The sequence below is a fragment of the Numida meleagris genome, chromosome 1 (assembly GCF_002078875.1).
Source record: "Numida meleagris isolate 19003 breed g44 Domestic line chromosome 1, NumMel1.0, whole genome shotgun sequence".
Lineage (NCBI taxonomy): Eukaryota > Metazoa > Chordata > Aves > Galliformes > Numididae > Numida > Numida meleagris.
This window is the reverse complement of record NC_034409.1, coordinates 164,601,920-164,621,538: the sequence shown is the minus strand read 5'-3', so window position 1 is coordinate 164,621,538 and position 19,619 is coordinate 164,601,920. Positions and strand designations below refer to the sequence as shown.

The 19,619-nt window shown below is 40.6% G+C and overlaps 1 protein-coding gene across 3 annotated transcripts in view; it reads left to right on the top strand.

The window, feature by feature from the left end:
* Positions 1 to 19,619, top strand: part of ENOX1 (ecto-NOX disulfide-thiol exchanger 1) — a 370,285-nt gene that overhangs the window by 329,904 nt on the left and 20,762 nt on the right. For 2 of the 3 annotated variants that reach the window (XM_021375256.1, XM_021375246.1), the window contains 2 exons: positions 13,130 to 13,237; positions 17,775 to 17,831. In XM_021375256.1, coding sequence (XP_021230931.1) covers positions 13,130 to 13,237; positions 17,775 to 17,831 — 165 coding nt within the window. The remainder of the gene's footprint in view (positions 1 to 13,129; positions 13,238 to 17,774; positions 17,832 to 19,619) is intronic. The other variant, XM_021375265.1, reaches the window with a different exon arrangement.

Genomic DNA, 19,619 nt, shown 5'->3' with positions numbered 1-19,619 from the left:
CCTCAATGTATTTTTAATGTAATTCTACCGTCTGGCCATTTTTCAGGATGCTTTCCCACATTTGCAGGGCTGATGAAATGAATGTTTATTTTCTCTTCTATTACTTCTGCTGCTCCAAAGAAGCATCAGCAAATTCACATAGATGTTTACTTATGAAATATATCTTTTGGGCAGTAGTAACAACCTCCCCATTTATTGTGTCTAAAAAAGAAAATCCTTTGGACTAATGGCATTGAACTTATGGGGTTTTGAGTCAACTTTCTCTATAAAACTGTGTCACAGTTTAATTTCATACCCGCTGTGAGATCTCAAACAAATGGAAATAATGTCTTGTATCCATGGTAACAAATGAGATACACTTTACCTGATTTTGAGATGGAAATTGAATTAACTTGTCATTGCTGCATAGGTAGCATTGCCTTCAATTTATTTCTATATGTGAACACACATACCAAGCAGATCACTTTTCAAATGGTCCCATTTTTCAGCAGTGTTTGGTATTCTGTAATAAAGTCTGTGATCACAAGGAGGGATGTTTTAGTTGTAACTATTTTTACAATACTTCACAGCACAGTTTTAAGAAATGCTTAAATCTTGTCTCTTTTTCTGGAATGTTTTACCAGATACATGACTATAGGTGGTGCAGAAAGTAGCACCTAGTAGTGTTGCTTGATGCTTGCAACTGTAAGACTCAGATTTCAGCAAATATATAACTTGTTCAAATTTTAACAGTTTCGTTTAGCATATTCTATGTGGAGTAGTAAGTAGAATTCTTTTAGAAAATTCTCATGAAAATCTTTCAACCATTCCAAGAACAAAGTGAAAAATACATTTTTCTTGATTGTTGTCCACCAAAGAATATTCTTGAGGATCTGCACTTGTCACCTTCATATTTTGCAATAAGGACTCAAGATCTGACAGTGAATCACTGTTGAGTAAATGATGTGGTTTCCACATTCTTTATAAAATCTGCCTAGACTGAAAAACCTTTGTATGTGTCATGTATGTGATGTCAGTCATCAGCACATATCCAAATAAATGTTATATCCTTATGGGGCATCCAGGGTTGTTTGTGAACCGTCTCCATAGAGCAGCCACCAGTGCAACCTCAAGTTAGTCCTAAGTCTACAGAGCACCATTCAGGTCCTGGAAATGGTCTAGCTCCTTTTGTATGGGTCTTTACTTGAACTAGCTAGCTCCACCTTTTGTTCAGGTTTAATTGGCCGAGGTATGGTGCCATGTTTGCATAACTGTACTAATCCAGTTCATTTTCCAATAGGCTGGTGATTTGGTGTGGTGCTTCACTGCATCATGTAAATATGCCATACTAATGTTCTTTCCTCTCGCAGCCCCTTGAGCATGATACAGTACAGGCTGATGTAAATTCCTATAAGCAAGACCATGATCCAGAAATCCCCATTTAAACCATGCTTCCACCTATGTTTTCTCCAGGAAATGTACCCAAGTGCCTACAATTCTTCTGTTGCACATGCTGAGGTGTGCTTGGGACATGTAAGTGGCACCTCATTGCCCAGTTCCCCAAGGGGCCTGATTCATTATCTGGGCTCACGTTCACGCTCCTAACAGACAGTGACAGCACAGGCTCCCTTTCTTTGGTGGTGATGCATTAAAATCTAGCCACAGGGTTATTGCATTAGCGGGGGATGTGCGGGGGTGCCTCACTTAAAATCATTGCTTGAGGTGAAAAGCAAGAACAATAGGAATAGTCGTGGGTGGTAAGCATAGGGCTGACATAAAGGCTGAGGCACTGCTGCCACTGCCATCGACTGTTAGCTCTGGATGTCTCAGCAGGAGGCTGAACACATTCTGACCCTGTTAATGACCCACATGGGTGCCACTCTGATGCAGCATGATGAAAGTCCTCTTTTGTCTTGTCTTCTTTTTTTCTTTTTTTTTTTCTTTTTTTTCCCCAAACAGTATCAAATTCACTCAAACAGCAGTACAGATTCCAAACCTGAGTGCTCAGAAGGCAGGAACTGCCAGAACTACAGACTCTGTATTTTGCTCTCTGCGCCTCAGGGACCTTTCCATGTTCAGTGCTGCAGACAGGGAGTGCACAGTTAATTATCACCTATTCAATACGTCCCTGGCCTTGTTGTTCAATATGCAACACAAAGTCTTTCTGCGACGCCACATTACTCATGACATTTCCTACTGAGAACTAGCTTTTGCAGTTTACCAGTCATTTAGCGTGTAAAATAAATAGCACATGCATCTGAAAATTACTCGTCTGATCTTAAAGGGCTCTTGATAAATGCCAGATGACTAGAAGTCATTTCAGGCTTTCAGTGTTCATCCAGGGAAGAACATTTCACTCTGTGATGTGCCTCACAGTTGTGGTCAGGAGAGTGAGAATTCCTGCTGGAGAACATTGCGGACCCCTCCTTACATTCACTGCTCCCTGAGTGACAAGGACTGGGGGATGCACACAGCCACTGAGAACTGGATTTGGTCCTTAATCAAGATGGCACAAGAGTCCTGGCTCTGTCAGCTTTTTAAGCAAGGCAGTATGTATAAAATATAAGGAGAAAAGCCAAAAGTAGATAGTGTTGACCTCACCGTGCTGACGTTGAAATGAGTTGGTCTTCTACCATTATCAGCCACTGGAGCAGAGCTAGTCCATTTTCAGATCTCCTCACTGAACTAGCAGACATTTTCCCATTAAAGAACATTGTTTAGGTCCTTCCTCACCTATCTTGTCTGAAGTTTTTCTCTCACAATTAGTGGAAGGATCTACTCTTTCCATGGCCCACTCTCCTTCATTAAGAACAGGAGAAAAAGTGCATTTCTGTCCAAGAAGGTTCAGTAGTAACTGGGATGGGGCATCATGAGAGACTTTGATTACTTTTCCACCCGATTCACCATCTGTCAAATTTCTGTAAGCCTCAGCTGGCATTTAGGTCTGTATCTCTCAGATTTTTCACAGATGTTTGGTTGTTAACTGTCACAGCCATTCCTTTCTCTCACTTGGAAACTTTGTGAAATGTCAGAAGTCCCAAGTACATTTGTTGTGGGCTGAAAACTGCCGAATCCAGTGCCGTATCAGTGCCATGATCATTATAACTACCATTTACCCTTAAATACACAGGTTCTAGTATCAGTTTAGTGGTGAGATTAACATCATTGTCGAATAGATGGAGCATTTTATGGATATATATATTAATATACCCTAAAGACAGGGAAGCTTTGTAGTCTTTTCTATCCACCTACCTTTTGCACACCAAATATCTGTTCAGCACACAATCCAACCAATGTACTTATACACAACCATAAACTGATTTTTTACCAAATGCAGTATTAAAGAGTAAATAAAAGAGATAAAAAACATTCCCCCTTGTATTTGCTTTTTACCTGCTGAATAAATAGACCAGAATAATTAAGTTGGAAATGTTTTTATTACTCTACTAAGTATGAATTCTAATTAGATCTTTCTATTTTCCTAGAAAAGCAGCACTAGGGTAATAATTGCAATATTGATCATTACTTATAAATTTATGGGGAGTGGATACAAGATAAGAGCAAGGAATTGGACCTAATGTTCTCTTCCAGGCAAGTCTCTTCTTTTCTCATCCTCTGGTTGATGTTTGGAATCTGGTAAGAAATATGTCTGCATCCAGGATGGGAAGAAATGTTCTCATAAGTATTCTTTTTATTCCCTTGTGCTTTTCTGGGCTCTGTACAGTACTGTGCATGTCCAAACTTCCAGAAAATACTTACTCTTTCTGATTATATTTAAAAAAAATTTAAAAAGAGCAGCTGACAATTAAGTACTAATTGTTTCCCATATCTCAGAAAAGCCAAAAGATTTCTCCTCTGTTTTTAACAACCTTTCCTTACTAAAAGTAGTGTTATATTTCCCATTTCTGCGACCACTACTTCAGCAGTTTCAGAGGAAGTGTAAATAAGGAACCACAGATGCTCTTAGCACCATATTCTTGATTGCTGTTATAGTGGTGAAATGATGGAGAGTAGCATATTTTTGCCTGCTACCAATGATAAAGCTGAAATGAGATTGGCAGGAAGAATAAACACTTTGAAGATAAATAATCTGGTGCACATGTTTGATTGAAAATATGAAATAAGTCAACTAGTATTTTCATTAGCACACCAGAGTAGTTTAGTGGCAATGAAGTACAGGTCTCATAAGTTGTACAGCCTAGCAATCCTATGTGAATTCTTTAAAAGATCCTAAATACTAGCATCAGCTTCCTGATGACATAGTTTCCAAAAGCATTTGATGCTTTCATTACGAGGAACTCTGCTTACGCTGCCAGAAACTATTTTTAAATGGCAATAACACTGGGTAAATTGATTTTTTTCCCTAATGTCATTTGTTCTCCTAGTTAAAATGTGTCATGTCTTATTGTGCTCCTTTAAAAAGAATATTTTTTCTTGAATAGGAAAATGAAAATTTAAAAAGTCTAATTTGATTTGCTAAGAAAGAGCATGCTATATCATGCCCATTTGCAGTCCCATGAAAGAATAGATGTGTTCATACAGTTCAAGTGTCATTGCCTGGTGAGGTGATATCCACAATGGACATGTACAGTTAGTAAGCTGGAGAAGATGTTGCTATGAATGGATCATCATGTCTTCTTTTGACTGTGCATCATGCCAGATGCCAGCTGGTGGTCTTGTAGGACAAATATGAGGGCAGAGGGAACCTGACACTCACCCGGAATCAGCCCTCTTCCTTTGATCAAGATCAGAACAAATTCTAAGGCCATCTATCTGCTCACTCATCCATTGCTATCAAAAGTCAAGGGCTCTATAACATCTCAGTGACCTCTTTTAGCAAAGGTAGGAGGGACCTTTATTGGCAGGGTGCAATTGGCCTTGGCCAAACTTCTCCCCTCCACAGTGTATCATGAAATTCAAAGACCTTGTGCAGTCTGCTGTAAAAGGCGGATCCTAGAGAGGAATACCTGCTGCTAGCACAAAGTATCTGTAAACTGGGAGGATTTCAGTTCTGGTAGGAATATTGGTCCTGTAAGGTCCCCAGCGACTTCAGTCTTCTCATTTGCTGTAACAGTCCGTAGCAGACTTAAGAGATTGTCTTTCTTGACTGAAGTAAGAGAAACTCTTAAAAAGTGCTTGACAAAGAAAGCTGTAGATTGTCTGTGAAGCTATTCTTTGTGCCATTCACATTCTCCTTCCATCTGATCCAAACACAGCCTCTCATAGTTAGCATGGCTGAATTACTCTGCATCATGGAAACAAAAGAAATGGAGATCTAATTATCTGATATCTATTATTTATTCTTTAGAATCATAGAATAATGTAAGTAATAAGGAACCTCCAGAGATCACATGCTCAAAGCAGGGTCAGCTCTGGAGTTGTTTTGCTCAGGGCCTAGTTTGGCTGTTTTCACAGTTCCTCTAAGGATGGAGAGCCCACACCTTCTCTGAGCTCTTGTTCCAGTGACTGGCTACCCTAACTATGAGATGTAATAGGAATGTTACTTGTTGTATCTATTAGCTCTCAATCCTTACCTGAGAAGAGCCTGACTCTGTCTTCTCTGTAAACTCCCTTCAAGCACTTTCTGTTCCATCAGTCTTGTTTTCTCATTTTACATATTTCTGCAGTTCAGTCCTGCCTGCTCCTGTAGCTTGGTGCTGTGAAACTACAGGACCTCTGTGGTCAATGTAATAGCAGAGGAAGGGAGCATGACAAACATCTCTGCAAGGAAGTGGCAGAACAGTGTTCTTCATTATTACCATGATACACACACACCCTTCAGGTGCGTGCCCTGCTTCCCAGCCCCTCACAAGGTGGTTAACCAACATGCTCAGGATGTTCTTTTCCTCTGCTCAGAAGCAGGAAAACGTTACAGATAAATTCCCTAAACAAGCAGCAGTTGGGCTGCTGACTCACGTGGAGCTTTCACTAGCTCAGGCCCAGGGCAGGAAGATCAGGACTGAGACTCTGTCATCATTGCAAACCCCATGAGCCATCCAAACAATCATATCCCTGTAATTACTATGATATTGACAGTCCCTGAGAGATGGGAGGGATGAGAAGCATTGCTCTATTACACAGTGTTACCCTTTTCTCCCTTAAAAAAAAAAATCCACAGTCGTACTCTTTATTTTAATAACGCCTTGTCATACATCAGTATGGCATGTATGTCACCCTTACTGCTGCAACATGGCTAACTTCCTCGAGGGCTCATTTCTAAAGCTTCTTTGACTTGTCTTTCACATTCTGCTGTTTCCTTGGTGATTTGTCTGGCCTCATCAGCGTCTTGTTACTAATGCATATTTGCTCAGCTAGGAAGTCACTTTCTCATTATTCAAGCCTGCCATGTGCTGGCCATTTGTGATATGAAATCTTGTCTGTCTTAGAAATAGACACAAACACCCTTCCATCCTGTCCATGGGCAGAGCAATATGTATTTTTATTTTGCAATTGATCGTGTGCCTGAGATTTCATTTTGATTCATTATTTCTTTTCCTTCCACTTAAGGAGGACTCTGCCAAGAAATATTTATCATCATTCCCCTCTTTATTTGTGAACAGCCTGTAAGACTTTTGAAACACTTTTCTTCCTTGCTTTTCCTAGCTGATTTTTGTCCTTTTCCATCTGGCTGACTCTTTTTTCTTTCTATAAAATAAAGTTGGAATTGACAGCATAAAGCTTGCTTTGGGAAGAAAAAGGAGAAAGAATAAAACCTCAGAAATGGGCAGCGTAAGTGGGTGCTTCAATTTTTAGGTTATCTCTGCAGTCCTTTCAGTGCCTATGATTTCAGACTTTTTAGGTCTCCAGTTCTGGTCTACCGTAGGTGAAATGGCTGCATTTTTGTTCAGGTTACAACTTGCTTTGTTTGGGGTATTTTTTAGTGTACAAATCTTAGTGTCTTCGGGACTGAAAAAGGTAACCTTGGGTGGAATTCAGCCTGCCTGTCTGAGGCACATGACATTTGCCTTCATTTTAGGCGCCTAGTGAACCAGAGTTGCCCATTTTTCATGTATAGGAAAGTAAATAAATCCTTTATAGGTTGTAAGTGGAAAATAATATCATATAGATAACAAATAGAATTCAGCTGCCTATGTTCACTAGGTGTTGAAGCTATCTATTCAACTGAGTTAGCTCTGTTAAACTGTGTAACATCATCCCTCCTTGGCTGATATTCTCATGTCAAAGGAGTTTGCTGGTCACTCTGCAGCTACTCCAGAAACTGGAGAATGAGCCCACTTGTGGCCGAATGGGCTGGGTTTTGCTGAAACTGCCTGTTCCCTATGATCAAAGGCAATGCTCCTACCCCAGAGATACACTTTTGTCTGAACTTCTTCCCTTCCCTTTCTCCCTGCTCATATTTCTTTTCAAGCAACTGTGGAGAACCAAAAAAATAGCAGGAATAGGACCATTCAGCAGTGTAACTGCTAAACTTGTGGCAAACACTAGTTTTCCTTTTTCATTATTCTGTCAGCCTTATAGTATCCTAAGTACTGCCTCAGGCCTTGTGGTCTCTTCTGATCTGCCTCCCTTTTCTTAGCATTGATGGTTTTGTTCTGGCAACCATGCTTTCCTTCTGAGAGCCTTTGTCTTGCTAGGCTGTGTGTGTGCCTACCTTTCTAGATATGTCCATAATTTATATTTAAATGTACATAAGTAACACTGCCTTCTGGGGAGAAAGGAAGAAATGTGGGCTGGGAGGTGAAGAGGAAAAAGAAGGCATGTTTCATGATACACAACAGCAAGCTATTACTTTCCCTTTAGGACTTCTCATATATTTCAAGGTACTGTGTGTTGTTCAGTTGTTAGCATTCTTGGCCACGCTGGCACCACATTGTACACAGTCTGAGTAATTCAGCTGGCTTCAATAATGCCATCTATATTTAATGTTTCAGAAGCTGTGAAGATTGGTTTAAGATGGTAATTTTCTGTCTGTGCTTTCAAGATCTACGCCACATGGACAGCACTGAACTGCTGCTGACAGAGATTCAGCATTGGAGGTGGGAATGTGTGGAAAGGGATATGTTAAAAAAATAACACACACACACTTCCCTCTCATATAAAGAAATCAGCTACTCGCTTACGTACAAGGAGGAATTTGGTCCTCATGAATGAAACAAGCTTGACACTGAAGAGTTGTATTTTCTGAACCAGCTCCAGATCTGCCATGGGAAACAGGAATGCTGCCTTGTATTTTTTTTTTTACCTAAAATGTATTCCTTGGCATCTGGAGAGACGACCATTAAATTAATCCTCTCTCCTTTCCTGTCTCCTCTCTGACAATGCCAATGATGGGATATAGGTGATACCTACCTGTCTGATCTGGACGTACTTCAGTGCTTCATCTTTTAGGGACAGCCCAGCAGCCACGATGATGAATAGCTCTGTTTGCACATATACCAGCTGAGCAGACCAGTGCTGGTGGAGCTCTAGGCTGTGTGGGTGCCTCTCTCTGGGATACTCAGAACTGGTTCTCTGAAACTCCATCAGTGGCACGTAATGTTTTCCAGACTTCTTCCATTCATCAGTTAGCCCTGGACACTTTTCCCTGCTGATATCAGGAGCAAACTTCTTCCTTTCTCATTACCATTTTACCCTGGAAAGCACTTTCTACAGTGTCATGGTGGACATTCCCCAACCTTCCTCAAAAATGTCCTCATATCAATACTACCTATATCAAGTTTTCCTTGTGTCAGGTTCTGTGCAGGTTATCTGCTCTTGCTGCTGATAGCCTCTCCCTTGCCGTTAACAAAAGGCTGCAGCTAACCCCACCCCTTCCCAGGAAGAGGAGAGGGCATGCTGTACATCAAGGATAACAGTTTGGGATGTCATGATTTTCTGACTCCTGACACTAGGACTTTGGCTCAGGGAAGAGACCCTTGCATAATCATAGAGTCATAGCATGGCTTGGGTTGGAAATGACCTTAAAGACCAATCCCTACCATGGGCAGGGTTGTCACACAGTAGATTAGGTTGCTCAAGGCCCCATACAACCTGGCTTTGAACACCTCCATTTTTGGTGGGACAGCAGACTCCCAGAAACCCAAATTGTTATTCTGTGTTGAGGACTACTGCTTTGGAAGACAACAGATGAATGAGCCAGATATTTCCTGGCTGCCTGGCAAGAAGTCAGTGCTTTACCTGAGGAAAATGGGGAATTGCTGACTGAATGACATGGCTGTGCCACCAAGTTGATGACATCAGGGCTTAAGGAAATGGCCAGAGAGGTCAAACGGGATTGAATCACAGAATCATAAAGTCATAGAATCATACAATCATAGGATGGCCTGGGTTGAAAAGGACCTCAAAGATCATCTAGTTTCAACCCCCCTGCTGAGTGCAGGGTTGCCAACCACTAGACCAGGCTGCCCAGAGCCACATCCAGCCTGGCCTTGAATGCCTCCAGGGGTGGGGCATCCACAACCTCCTTGGGCAACCTGTCTGAAGAAAGGGTTATTTTGATAGCTGTACTGGCAGAAGTTCTGAGGCAAGCCAGCAGGACACAGCAGGTGGAAAGTGGGGTAGCAAATGTGTGGGTGGCTGGGCATTGCAGGAAGCTCTAGTGGAAAAGCTGGAAGAGGCAGTGAAGTATATGGAACAAGATCAGACAGCATGAAGAGTAAAATCAAGGATAACCTTTTTTATTTTAATTGATCACAGTATGCACTTGCAAGCAATCTGAAGGGCAAAAACATATTTCTATAGGATCAATTTTTAATAAGCACATTTATATGAAAAAAAATAATTCTGAATAATTAAATATCATCATCTTGGCATCATTCACTGCAATCGTTACGGAGTGGCTGTCTGTTTATATGCAGGCATGACAGCAGTCACTGTTACAAAACTTGCCTCATTCCTGCCAGTATAACATCCTCTTTCCATTTGCTTCTAATTTTGCCAAACATCACGTGTTTGTGCTGAAATTTTTCAAGCTGATTGTCTGTCTTGGTCTGATATTTTTTTCAGTCAAAGCTATTCCATCATTTCCCAAATTAAGACTAGAAGGGAAAAATATGTTGTTTGGCAGTTATAATTCCTTTTACTTGTTGGTGGCATCACCCACTCAGGAAAAAAAAAAGCTCTGAACCCGACCCATGTAAAATGAGCAGATTCTGCAGCTTTTAGAGATAAATGCGAGGAAGAGAAAAAGAAAGAAGGTTAAATCCCCAGGGAATGGCTACAAGGTTCAAACAATTCTGATGTCTCTGGGGGCTGGACAGGAAGATCTCAGTTCTGTGAATGAAAAACCTTATGTGTGACTGGGAATGTGGTACACTAGTTACAGATGTTCTGTTTTCCATCTCCATGAAATGGGAGCCGTTTACTGTCTTTGAAAAAATGAGCCGAGGGACACACAGTAAGCCTACAGTCGTTGACAGTTTAACTATTCATACTCCTGGACAGTTTTATTTCATGTCAAGTGCTTGTAGTATGAGCTGCAAACCCATGAAAAACTGTACAAACCAAACATTGGATATTTCCTGGGATTCCTGTTCCTGGCTGTCCTGGAACCAAGTGCAATTATGCTGAGTGGCGAGTATCTGTCATTGTCCTCTCTGAGTGTGTCTGCCACTCCAATTCCTCCCATGCTAGGCCAGCTCTTGAGAAATTGCCTCAAACACAAAATAGAAAGTCAGGATCAAAGGAAGAAAGAAATAATTAGACTAAAGCACAGTGGGAGATAGCAGTGGAAGATGTGAAAATAAAACAGCAGTAGTTTTTGAGCTGGTCTGTGGTATGTAAGACTTGGCTGTGGAAGAACCACAGGAGTTAGAATGAGGAAGGTGATTTCAGTGCTTCTGATGAAAGTATAACAAGTTCAGCCTATAAGTGGATGGACTTGCCAGTGGCAAAGATGGACGTAAGCCTCGAGATCTTCCAGATGGGAGTCTGTATCATTCAGAAGGACAGCTCTAGAGTTTCTCCCAAGAAGCTGGAGTAAAATATTTGAATGGACATGAAGGTTTGGTCTGGAAGGTGGTGGTGTTCTCTAGCCAATCCACGCAAGCCTATTCACTTCCTCCAGAGGCTGTGGAGCAAACAGAATCCCTTGTGTGGTTCTCCCTGGTGTCCTTTGTGCTTGTAGCACTGCGCTGGGAAATGATGTTAATCAAATCTTACATTTCAGGGTTTCAGCTGGTTGCCTGGACAGGCAAAGAAGGAATTCCCTTCCCAGTACATAATAGGCTAAATGCATTTCTGGATTATGCAGGGATCATAGAATCATAGAATCCTTAGAGTAGGAAGGGACCTTTAAAGGTTATCTAGTCCAAATCCCCTGCAGTGAACAGAGACATGCACAGCTAGGTTGCCCAGGGCCTGATCCAGCCTTGCACTGAAAGTCTCCAGGGATGGGGCATCCACCACAACTCTGGGCAACCTGTTCCTGTGCCTCATTACCCTCACCATAAAAGACTTTTTCCTTGTATCCAGCTTAAATCTACCCTCATTAAGCTTGAAGCCATTTCCCTTTGTTCTGTCACCACAGACCCAGATAAACAGCCTGACCCCTTCTTTCCTGCAGCTCCCCTTTAGGTACTGAAAGGCCGCTATCAGTTCACCTTGGAGCCTTCTCATCTCCAGGCTGAACAGCCCCAGCTCTTTCAGCTTGTCCTCGTAGGAGAGGTGTTCTATCCCTTGGAACATTGCATTCATTTTGACACCTCCCTTTGAATTGTCAGAGACTGGCCAGATTGGTGAGACATAACTGGTCAGGGAATAGAGATGGAGATATCAGAGATGGAACTGTCTGAGATGGAGAGCAAAGACTCCTTTCCCTGTAACAATCTTTGCCCTGTCAAGGTGTATAAGGTCTAACACATAGCAGTTGGGAAGGTAAGGACATTTCATCAGCCCCATTTGGGTGACCTGTCTGCTTGTCAAAACTTAGGTGTTTCTGTTAGTGACCCTTGAAAGGGCTGCTGCTGTCTTTCTGGTGCCTTGTATACTCCGCACTACCAATAACTCTGTCAGACCCCAAAATGTTGAGTGTTTCCAAGCAGCTCTGAAAACAATACTGGCACTTAGTCCTTTCATGCCTGGGACTTTCAGTGCTGTGGAACAAGGCCAGGGGCTATTTCTACATTTATTGTCTGTAATTTAGCAAGAGGCTGAACACCTGCAACATCTGTTTGAGTCAGAGTTACCAGTTTAAGCATAAGCATAAACTGAACATTAGGTGCTTAGATACATGGTTAAATAAGTAATCCTGGTTATTAAAGTAATTGCTCACTCAAGTAGTCCTTAAAAAGGAGTATGAGCAAAACAATATGTTGCCTGAGCAAATCAGAATTTCCTTTCTTGATTACTAAAGGAGAGCAGTATAAACTCATTTCTAATCTCTTGGTTGTCTTCTCTTGCTCTTTACCAATGCATAACATTCATTGCATTAACAAAAAAAATAAAATCATTTCAGGATTAATTAAATCCCCTGACCTGCTCTGAACAGTTATAATAAATCTGTGCAGAACTTGGAGCTAGCCAGGACCAGGGGATGCGGACTTTCAAAGATGTCCCTACATCCCAGAATTGTCTTCTTAAAAACTTGTTTTGGACATAGCTTTTTGTTTTGACATTCACAGCAGCTGTCTTCCTAGCTGATATATTGATTGGAGAACGTCAGTCTTTCTGGTCTAATAAAATATCACAGCATGAGAAAAAAAAGGAAAGCTTTTGTCTTCTTGGCAACTCAACGTGAAAGCTTTCCAGAATATTGCTTTGCATAGAATGAAAATGGCTTTGAGCCAATGACTAATTACATTAAAAGGCCGCGCTTTTAAATTATTTATGTACCATAGTGTTTACCCTAGTATTATTAAAACCACTGCATATACTTCTACAAATAAGATTTTGCTTCAGATGAATGTGGCAGTCCCTCCATGGGTGATATACTGTACCAGGAGTTTCTACTTTAATGTAACAAATATCTTAATATGCATTAACAGATGCACTACTTGTGAAACACTGCTGCAGAAGGGGATGCAGATGAAAATAATTTACCTCTGGTCCATTTAGACACAGATTACGCAACAATAATAAATATAGGAGCAGGCTGCAGAGCGTTCTTTGAAATGAGGATTTATCAAACTGAAGGTTTAATACTGCTTTGGATCCAGATTGTGCTAACCAGAACCTTCTTTCGTTTGTACAGCAATTGCTGAGCATACAGGAAGAATTAAATAACAAAAAATCAGAGCTGGAGCAAGCCAAGGAAGAGCAAACGCATACACAAGCGATGCTTAAAGTCCTGCAGGAACAGGTGAGTGCTTCTGGTGGGAGAAAAGTGCTGGTTTAGGCATGCTAAGGGGGTGGAGGAGTCATGGCTTTGCCTCCAAAGTCTGTAGGAGCCTGACCACTGACTGTGCTGTAAGCAAGACATAACCTTATGTCACGTCCATGTGTCTGCTCTGATTAGCATTTGTGAATGCAGCCGGAGCTGACACAGAGTTTAAGGGAACAGAGTGAAAATGGACCCTTATTTTACACTATCCAATAGTGAATTTACATCTTGAATAACATTTCCACTTCTGTTATTCAACGTAGATATCAGTGCAGTGTATTTTCACCCCAGTAAAAAAAAGAAGAGTCAAATATGCCTGAAAAGCAATTGTATTTGAAAAAGAAAAGAAGCTCTTTCTTTTACAACTAGTATTACACACAACGAGCTTGTCATCTTCTGTGTCATTCATGCAGATATCACAAACTTATCCCAATGGCATTAAAAATAGTAGTTCGCCGATGCACTTTTCTAAGCAGTGAGAAGCAAACAGCTGTAAATCTGATTCTTTTTCTTAGCTTTCTTTAATACTGTGGTATTCTGTGACACTGAGAAGTCTATTTAATGCTTTTGTTTTATAAGCAAGGTAAGATGGGCAGTTCCACAGCAGAAAGAAAACCTGGAGCTGGATTTGTGAATCTGGAGGTGATGCAGTGCACTGTGTGCAGGCATGGTTGGCACAAAATGAACGTGCTGTCTATAAACCACATAGTATGGACACACTGAAATCACAGATCCCCACCTGTGCTGCATAGGAACAGTCTCTGCTGTGAGATGTATTTTTGTTCTTTCTACATGAGCTTAGAGCTAAAATATTTTGGGACTTGGTCATTATGTGCAGTTTAAATACTGTGGTTTCTGAACTGCCTTGATGGCAGAGATTCAGCACGTTCTTATGATTAAGAGTTTTCAGCATTTATGCGTGCATATGTCAAACATTTAAGCATTTAATGCATGTATCAGGACAAGTAAATTATATATATTTCAGATTTTTTCAGTGCTCACTATGAAAGCTCTGACATTGTTCCACACCTAACATTTGCCTTTGAACATATCTTATGAACAATATATTCTATAAGCTAATAATTTACATTCTGGAAAAAAATATATAGCTTTTATTTTCAGATACATGTTCTAAGCACTTACTGTTACAAAGGCAACTTTCTAGATGAGAACTGATGCAGGACTGTGCTCTACAAAAAGCCTTGGGGAAGAATGGATTAGGTAACAACAGCATCTTTACAAACACAGAGTCTACTAGATCTCTTGAGCTAATTGCATCTCATTTACATTTTTACCTAGCATTCAAGGTACAGGATTACAAAATACTCCCCAAAATAATAGTGAAATTGAATGGCATTATTTTATCTTGATAGGAATTAAATTCTGCAGAAACATCCAGGAATATCTTACAATCTGAGGCCCCAGTAGGGACCGTAGGGACCACCAGGGCAGGCTTCTGAATCTCTGCAGACTCCTACTAATTGCGAATCAAATGTGCACTCATGCTAGGCAGACAGACGAAACAGTAGCTGCAAAAAAGGCACGATGGATCTGCATTTCTCTTGAGCATTAGCTGAAACATGCCTAGGGCTAAGGCTGTAAGCTAGAATTCCTAAAGAGAGCTGCACAGCCAGTGTGCTTCTCCAACAACCCTGAATCATTTCCAAAATTTTCCAGAATAGCAAAAGCCCTAGCAGTAATGACCCCCAGTTGCCAGTGCTCACAGCTTTCCTTTACAAGCACCACAGATCATCTGTGTGTTTTTCCAGCAATGACTATTGAAAATCATATGGCAGTCAAGTTAACATGAACATTTCTTTAAAAAATAGACAGTGCTGTGCTCCTGCTTCAATTGCATTAATCTTTTTTTTTGTGATAAATTTGCTAAAATCTGTCTTTTCATCTCAGACATCCTGCTGGCAGAGGTCCTGTTTGCTTGTGCACCAGGCTGCACAACTGTAGGAAAAGCCTTCTGGTCAGATCTGACCCACAGCAACCAGCTCTGGTTGTCAGAGGACTTTGTGCCCACTGGTTTGTGCCTGACCTGTCCCACCATGGCATGAGATGTATCATAGACTTCCAGCTCCTTTACCCTTCTCTTTTCCTTCCAGGTCGTCCCTTGGTTGTTACTGGCACTAGTTCAGTGTGTAGCTTCAGCATGCTTTCTGCTGGCAACATCATTCTCACCACCAACCTGCAATGGAGCCTGCCTCAGGGGTATGACAAGTCCTGTTTTTCCAATATTTTATGTTTTTTCCAAGGTTTCTATTCCAACATTTCACTGTTTTGGATGTGACAGAGGAGTATAATTTAAATTCGAATTTAAAAAAAAAATATTGGAAAAAAGTGACTTCATCCCTCTAGCCTGTTGGATAAGCACATTTTCTACTCTAGTTTTCTACTATTAGCTGCCCTGGTTCACCTCCACCTCCTACTGCAGTGGCTGTAGTGTTGATGTGGATGCTAGCACCTTCTTGCCTAAGCTCTGATATCCTTTTCAAGGCATTGCAGGTCATAAAAAAGAAAAAGGCTCAAGCATCCTGCTGCATTCATTGGATTAACCCTGCCTCCACCAGTGCTGTGGTGGTGATGGTGGGAAACTGGTGAGCTGAAATCCTTGCAGACCAACATAGGCTGGAGGCTGAGAGCATTTTCCTGTCAAATTTGTGGTGAAATGGAGAGCTGTATGTCACCAGCAGAACACATGCAGAGCATTGCTCAAGAAGCTGGCAGCCACCAAGGGGTGATGGTGTTTTATCCACTTGAAAAAGGAAGGGAGAAAGGTAAGTAATGAACAGAATTCCCAGAGCACTCAGATCATGGCATTAGCGTGCAGAACAGGCTTATGTACCCAAGCACGCTTCCCTGACCTCATATTCAGATGAGTAATTCAGCTGAACTCCATGAGACTGCTCATGCGCAGTGCATTTGTATAATGAAGAATTCACAGAATCAGGAAATGGCTTGCAGCATGATGCAGGAATACTTGACTTTGGGTTTTGAATGGAAGAAGACTTCTTGTCTCAATCTTACCAGCATCTTCACAGTGAGGTGATTCCACAGGATGGTGAAGGAATTTTGCAGTGGATGGAAAACATGTAGCATTCATTGGAAATGCATCACACTGCTTTTAGTATGAATGGTAGGTTTTTCAAGAGTACTGAAAGATGAGCATCAGCCAATTAAACCAGGATCTGACAAGTCTACAGTCCCGAGGTGTCCTTTGTACCCCTTTCTCAGAAGTTGTTGCCCCCTTCCCTCTCTTTCAGGACTGGCTTAGGCAGCCTTGCATCATGAGATATACAAGAGATCATGGCCACTTACCTTAAATGTCAGTTTAGCAACTGTGAGAAGGGACTTATCCATGGATAGCTTTAGCTGTTGCTGTCAGACAGCAAAAAGATGGTAGAGGTAACGTAGCCAGTCATCCCATGGTGGTAGGTGGCCAAGGCTTCTGTGTTCAATACCTAATCAAAACATAACATCCATATTCACCTGGATTTTAGGACTGATGTCATTCAATGTCACAGCTGTATCATCTACAGTTAAATTCACTCCAGATTCTTTGGCAAGAACAGATGGACACCAAGGAATACAGATGAAAGATACCATGAAAGATACCACCCTACCCCAAATATCTACTTTGAACTAGGCTGGAATAAACACATCACTTTTCAAATGGTGTTCAGAGCTTTCTCTAAGAGTACAAACCTCCATGATGCACAGGCTCAGGAGAGCTGTGGTGTCTCCTCCATCACAGGATGAACGATTGTATATTTCACTGTGGCTCATGACATGAGCTAGGACACTCCTTAAATCTCTCAGGAATGACTTTTCCAATCACCCACGTAATCTCGGATTTCCCCAAGAAAGCTAATTCAGGAGGAGAAAAAGCTGTGGTCCAGGTCATAAATTTGAAATTGGCAGCATCTCCTCGGTACTTCTTGCCAGTGTTTAAAGAAAAGAGCTATACTTCACTTCCTTTTCCATCTCACCCAGGAGCCATGTCAGTTATTTAGATGCGTCCTCATGAAGGAAACATACAGTCAGTAGCATTTTTGGCGTTTTAAACAGCTCAAAATATATCATTCAAAAGTAATCATTAGCAAAACACTATTTAGCTAGTGGCAACTTGCAAATGTTGTAAAGTTTAAACTAATAGCGACAAGAATGGGAAATGAAATCATTTGTTATTCTTGAGAGCCAATTCTGCACACTTTTTATGCCTTGAAACTACTTTCTAATCTTATTATTTAAAAAATAATGACCCAGTCTTATTATTTTCCCTTTTTTTTTTTTTTTGGCCAACCTATCAAGCCTTAAGTATGTGGGTTTCAAAATGGTTTGAGCAAAAACTCATTAGAATTATATGCTCCATCTGTTTTTCTCATTGGAAGCTTTATAAAACGCTCCTTCAAATAAATCAAAGATAACTGTGTGAAATACTCAAGTAATGTGCTTGTTTTGTTCTGTTTTTTTTTCTTTTTTTCTTTTTTTTTTTGTTTACTCTTTGCAGTTAAAAAGCGCCAAGGAATTAGCAGAAATCAATGGGCATGATGAATCTCAGGCAAATGTAGGTACAGCTATATATGTATAGATTTAGAGATATATATGCATGCTTATGGTCTCAAATTTTTCTGTTTATGTCTTAAACCTGATAGAATGGCTGAGTGATTTGCACATCAGGTTTGAAGTGTTTTTTTTTTTCCTGAAGCCACAGGTTCAAATCCCAGCAAACTTCATTTCGAGGTAGATAAATTGAGTTCCATGCAATTGACTTTGTAGGATTTATTTGAATGAGACTTTAACAACCAATGTCCTAGTTGTTATATGTAGGTGTTAAAGATACCATGGAAACGACTGCAGGAGAAGTGCTTCGTCTTAGTGTCCTGTCCAGGATTACTCAATGAACAAAGTTACACTCTTTGACTCTGTGGCTGCCACCTTGCAGCTGAGCAAGTTTGGCCATAGTTCAGTTCTGAGTGAGGCCATTCATGTACATGTATAATTTGAAAACAGCTAATTTGTACAAAAAGGACCGTAGTAATTCATTGAGTCATTATTTTGTCCAAAATTATTAAAGGACTTGCTAAGGTCGTGGTTTTTAAAACCAACTGCCAAAAAAAACCAAACATGCTTCTATTATTCCCTTAATCATTGTTGTCAAAACAGCAATTTGAATAAGGGGAGAGGAAATAAAGGAAAAGTTTCCTGCTATGTTTGTAGTCCAAACCATGCAGCTCTATATTTTGTCATGAATATAAAAAAATTAAAACTGATTATACATGATATCTTCAACCCTGTCAAAAAAAAATAGGCGACAGTCTGAACACTAATATAGTTTAACATCTATTTTAGTCAATATTTTCTCTAATGGCACAGCCAGGAAAGCACTTTTATTTTCAATCTGAATGGGACTCTCATTTTGTTTTAGCTGCTTTCTGATAAGGGAACGACGTCCTTTTCTAATCCATCCCTGAATCTCATTCCTTGTGGCCTGTTTCCGCAGTGAAGCCAGCAGAGCCTCACAGCTCTCAGCATTTGGACAGGACACATTCAATATTGTCTGATAGCTCCAACAAATCTGCACTCGCAGTCTGTCTGCCCAGAATCTCATTGTCCCTTGGAAAGATTCTGTTTCCAAATAAAGACATTAATCCGCTGACGATCTTGAAATGCTTCCATTTGCTACCTAAAAAATGATGTCTGTACAAGCAGCTGTTTTTAAAATTTCCTAAGGGAATTTAGAAACTTTCCAAAGGAACTTGAACCCCTCTCCAAAAATGTGGATGAAGCAGTGTTTCACCAGATTGAGATGTTTTAAAGGAAAATTTCCCAAATGCTTCAACTTTCATCATTCTGATTCACGTGTAACAGGATAAAGCAGAATCATAGAATCATCAAGGGTGGAAAAGACCTCCAGGATCATCTAGTCCAATCATCCACCTCCTACCACTATTTCCCCACTAAACCATGTCCCTGAGTACAGAAGAGCATGAAAGATTTATTTTTATATAATATACAGGTTTAAATTACATTAAAATAAGATTTTTCAATACTGTAAAGAGAGCATTTCAGTAGATCATTCCCAGAATTTAAAACAAAATATTGCAGAATCATTGGTTAATGGAATATTTTTCAAAACGCAATACTCTGTTCTAGGTTTTAACTGTAGGAGTTGTGACTGAGTTTTCCACAGAGTAGCAGCTCTGTTTTCTGCTCCTCTTTTCTGTGATCTCTTCCCATGTTGACCTCGGAGCAATATTAGACTCCTGAGAAAAGAAGTCAATACCTAAATTAATGCTGAAGAGGGAAACCAGACAGCTACAATTACTGAGTCACAGTTGCAGCCGTGTACTCA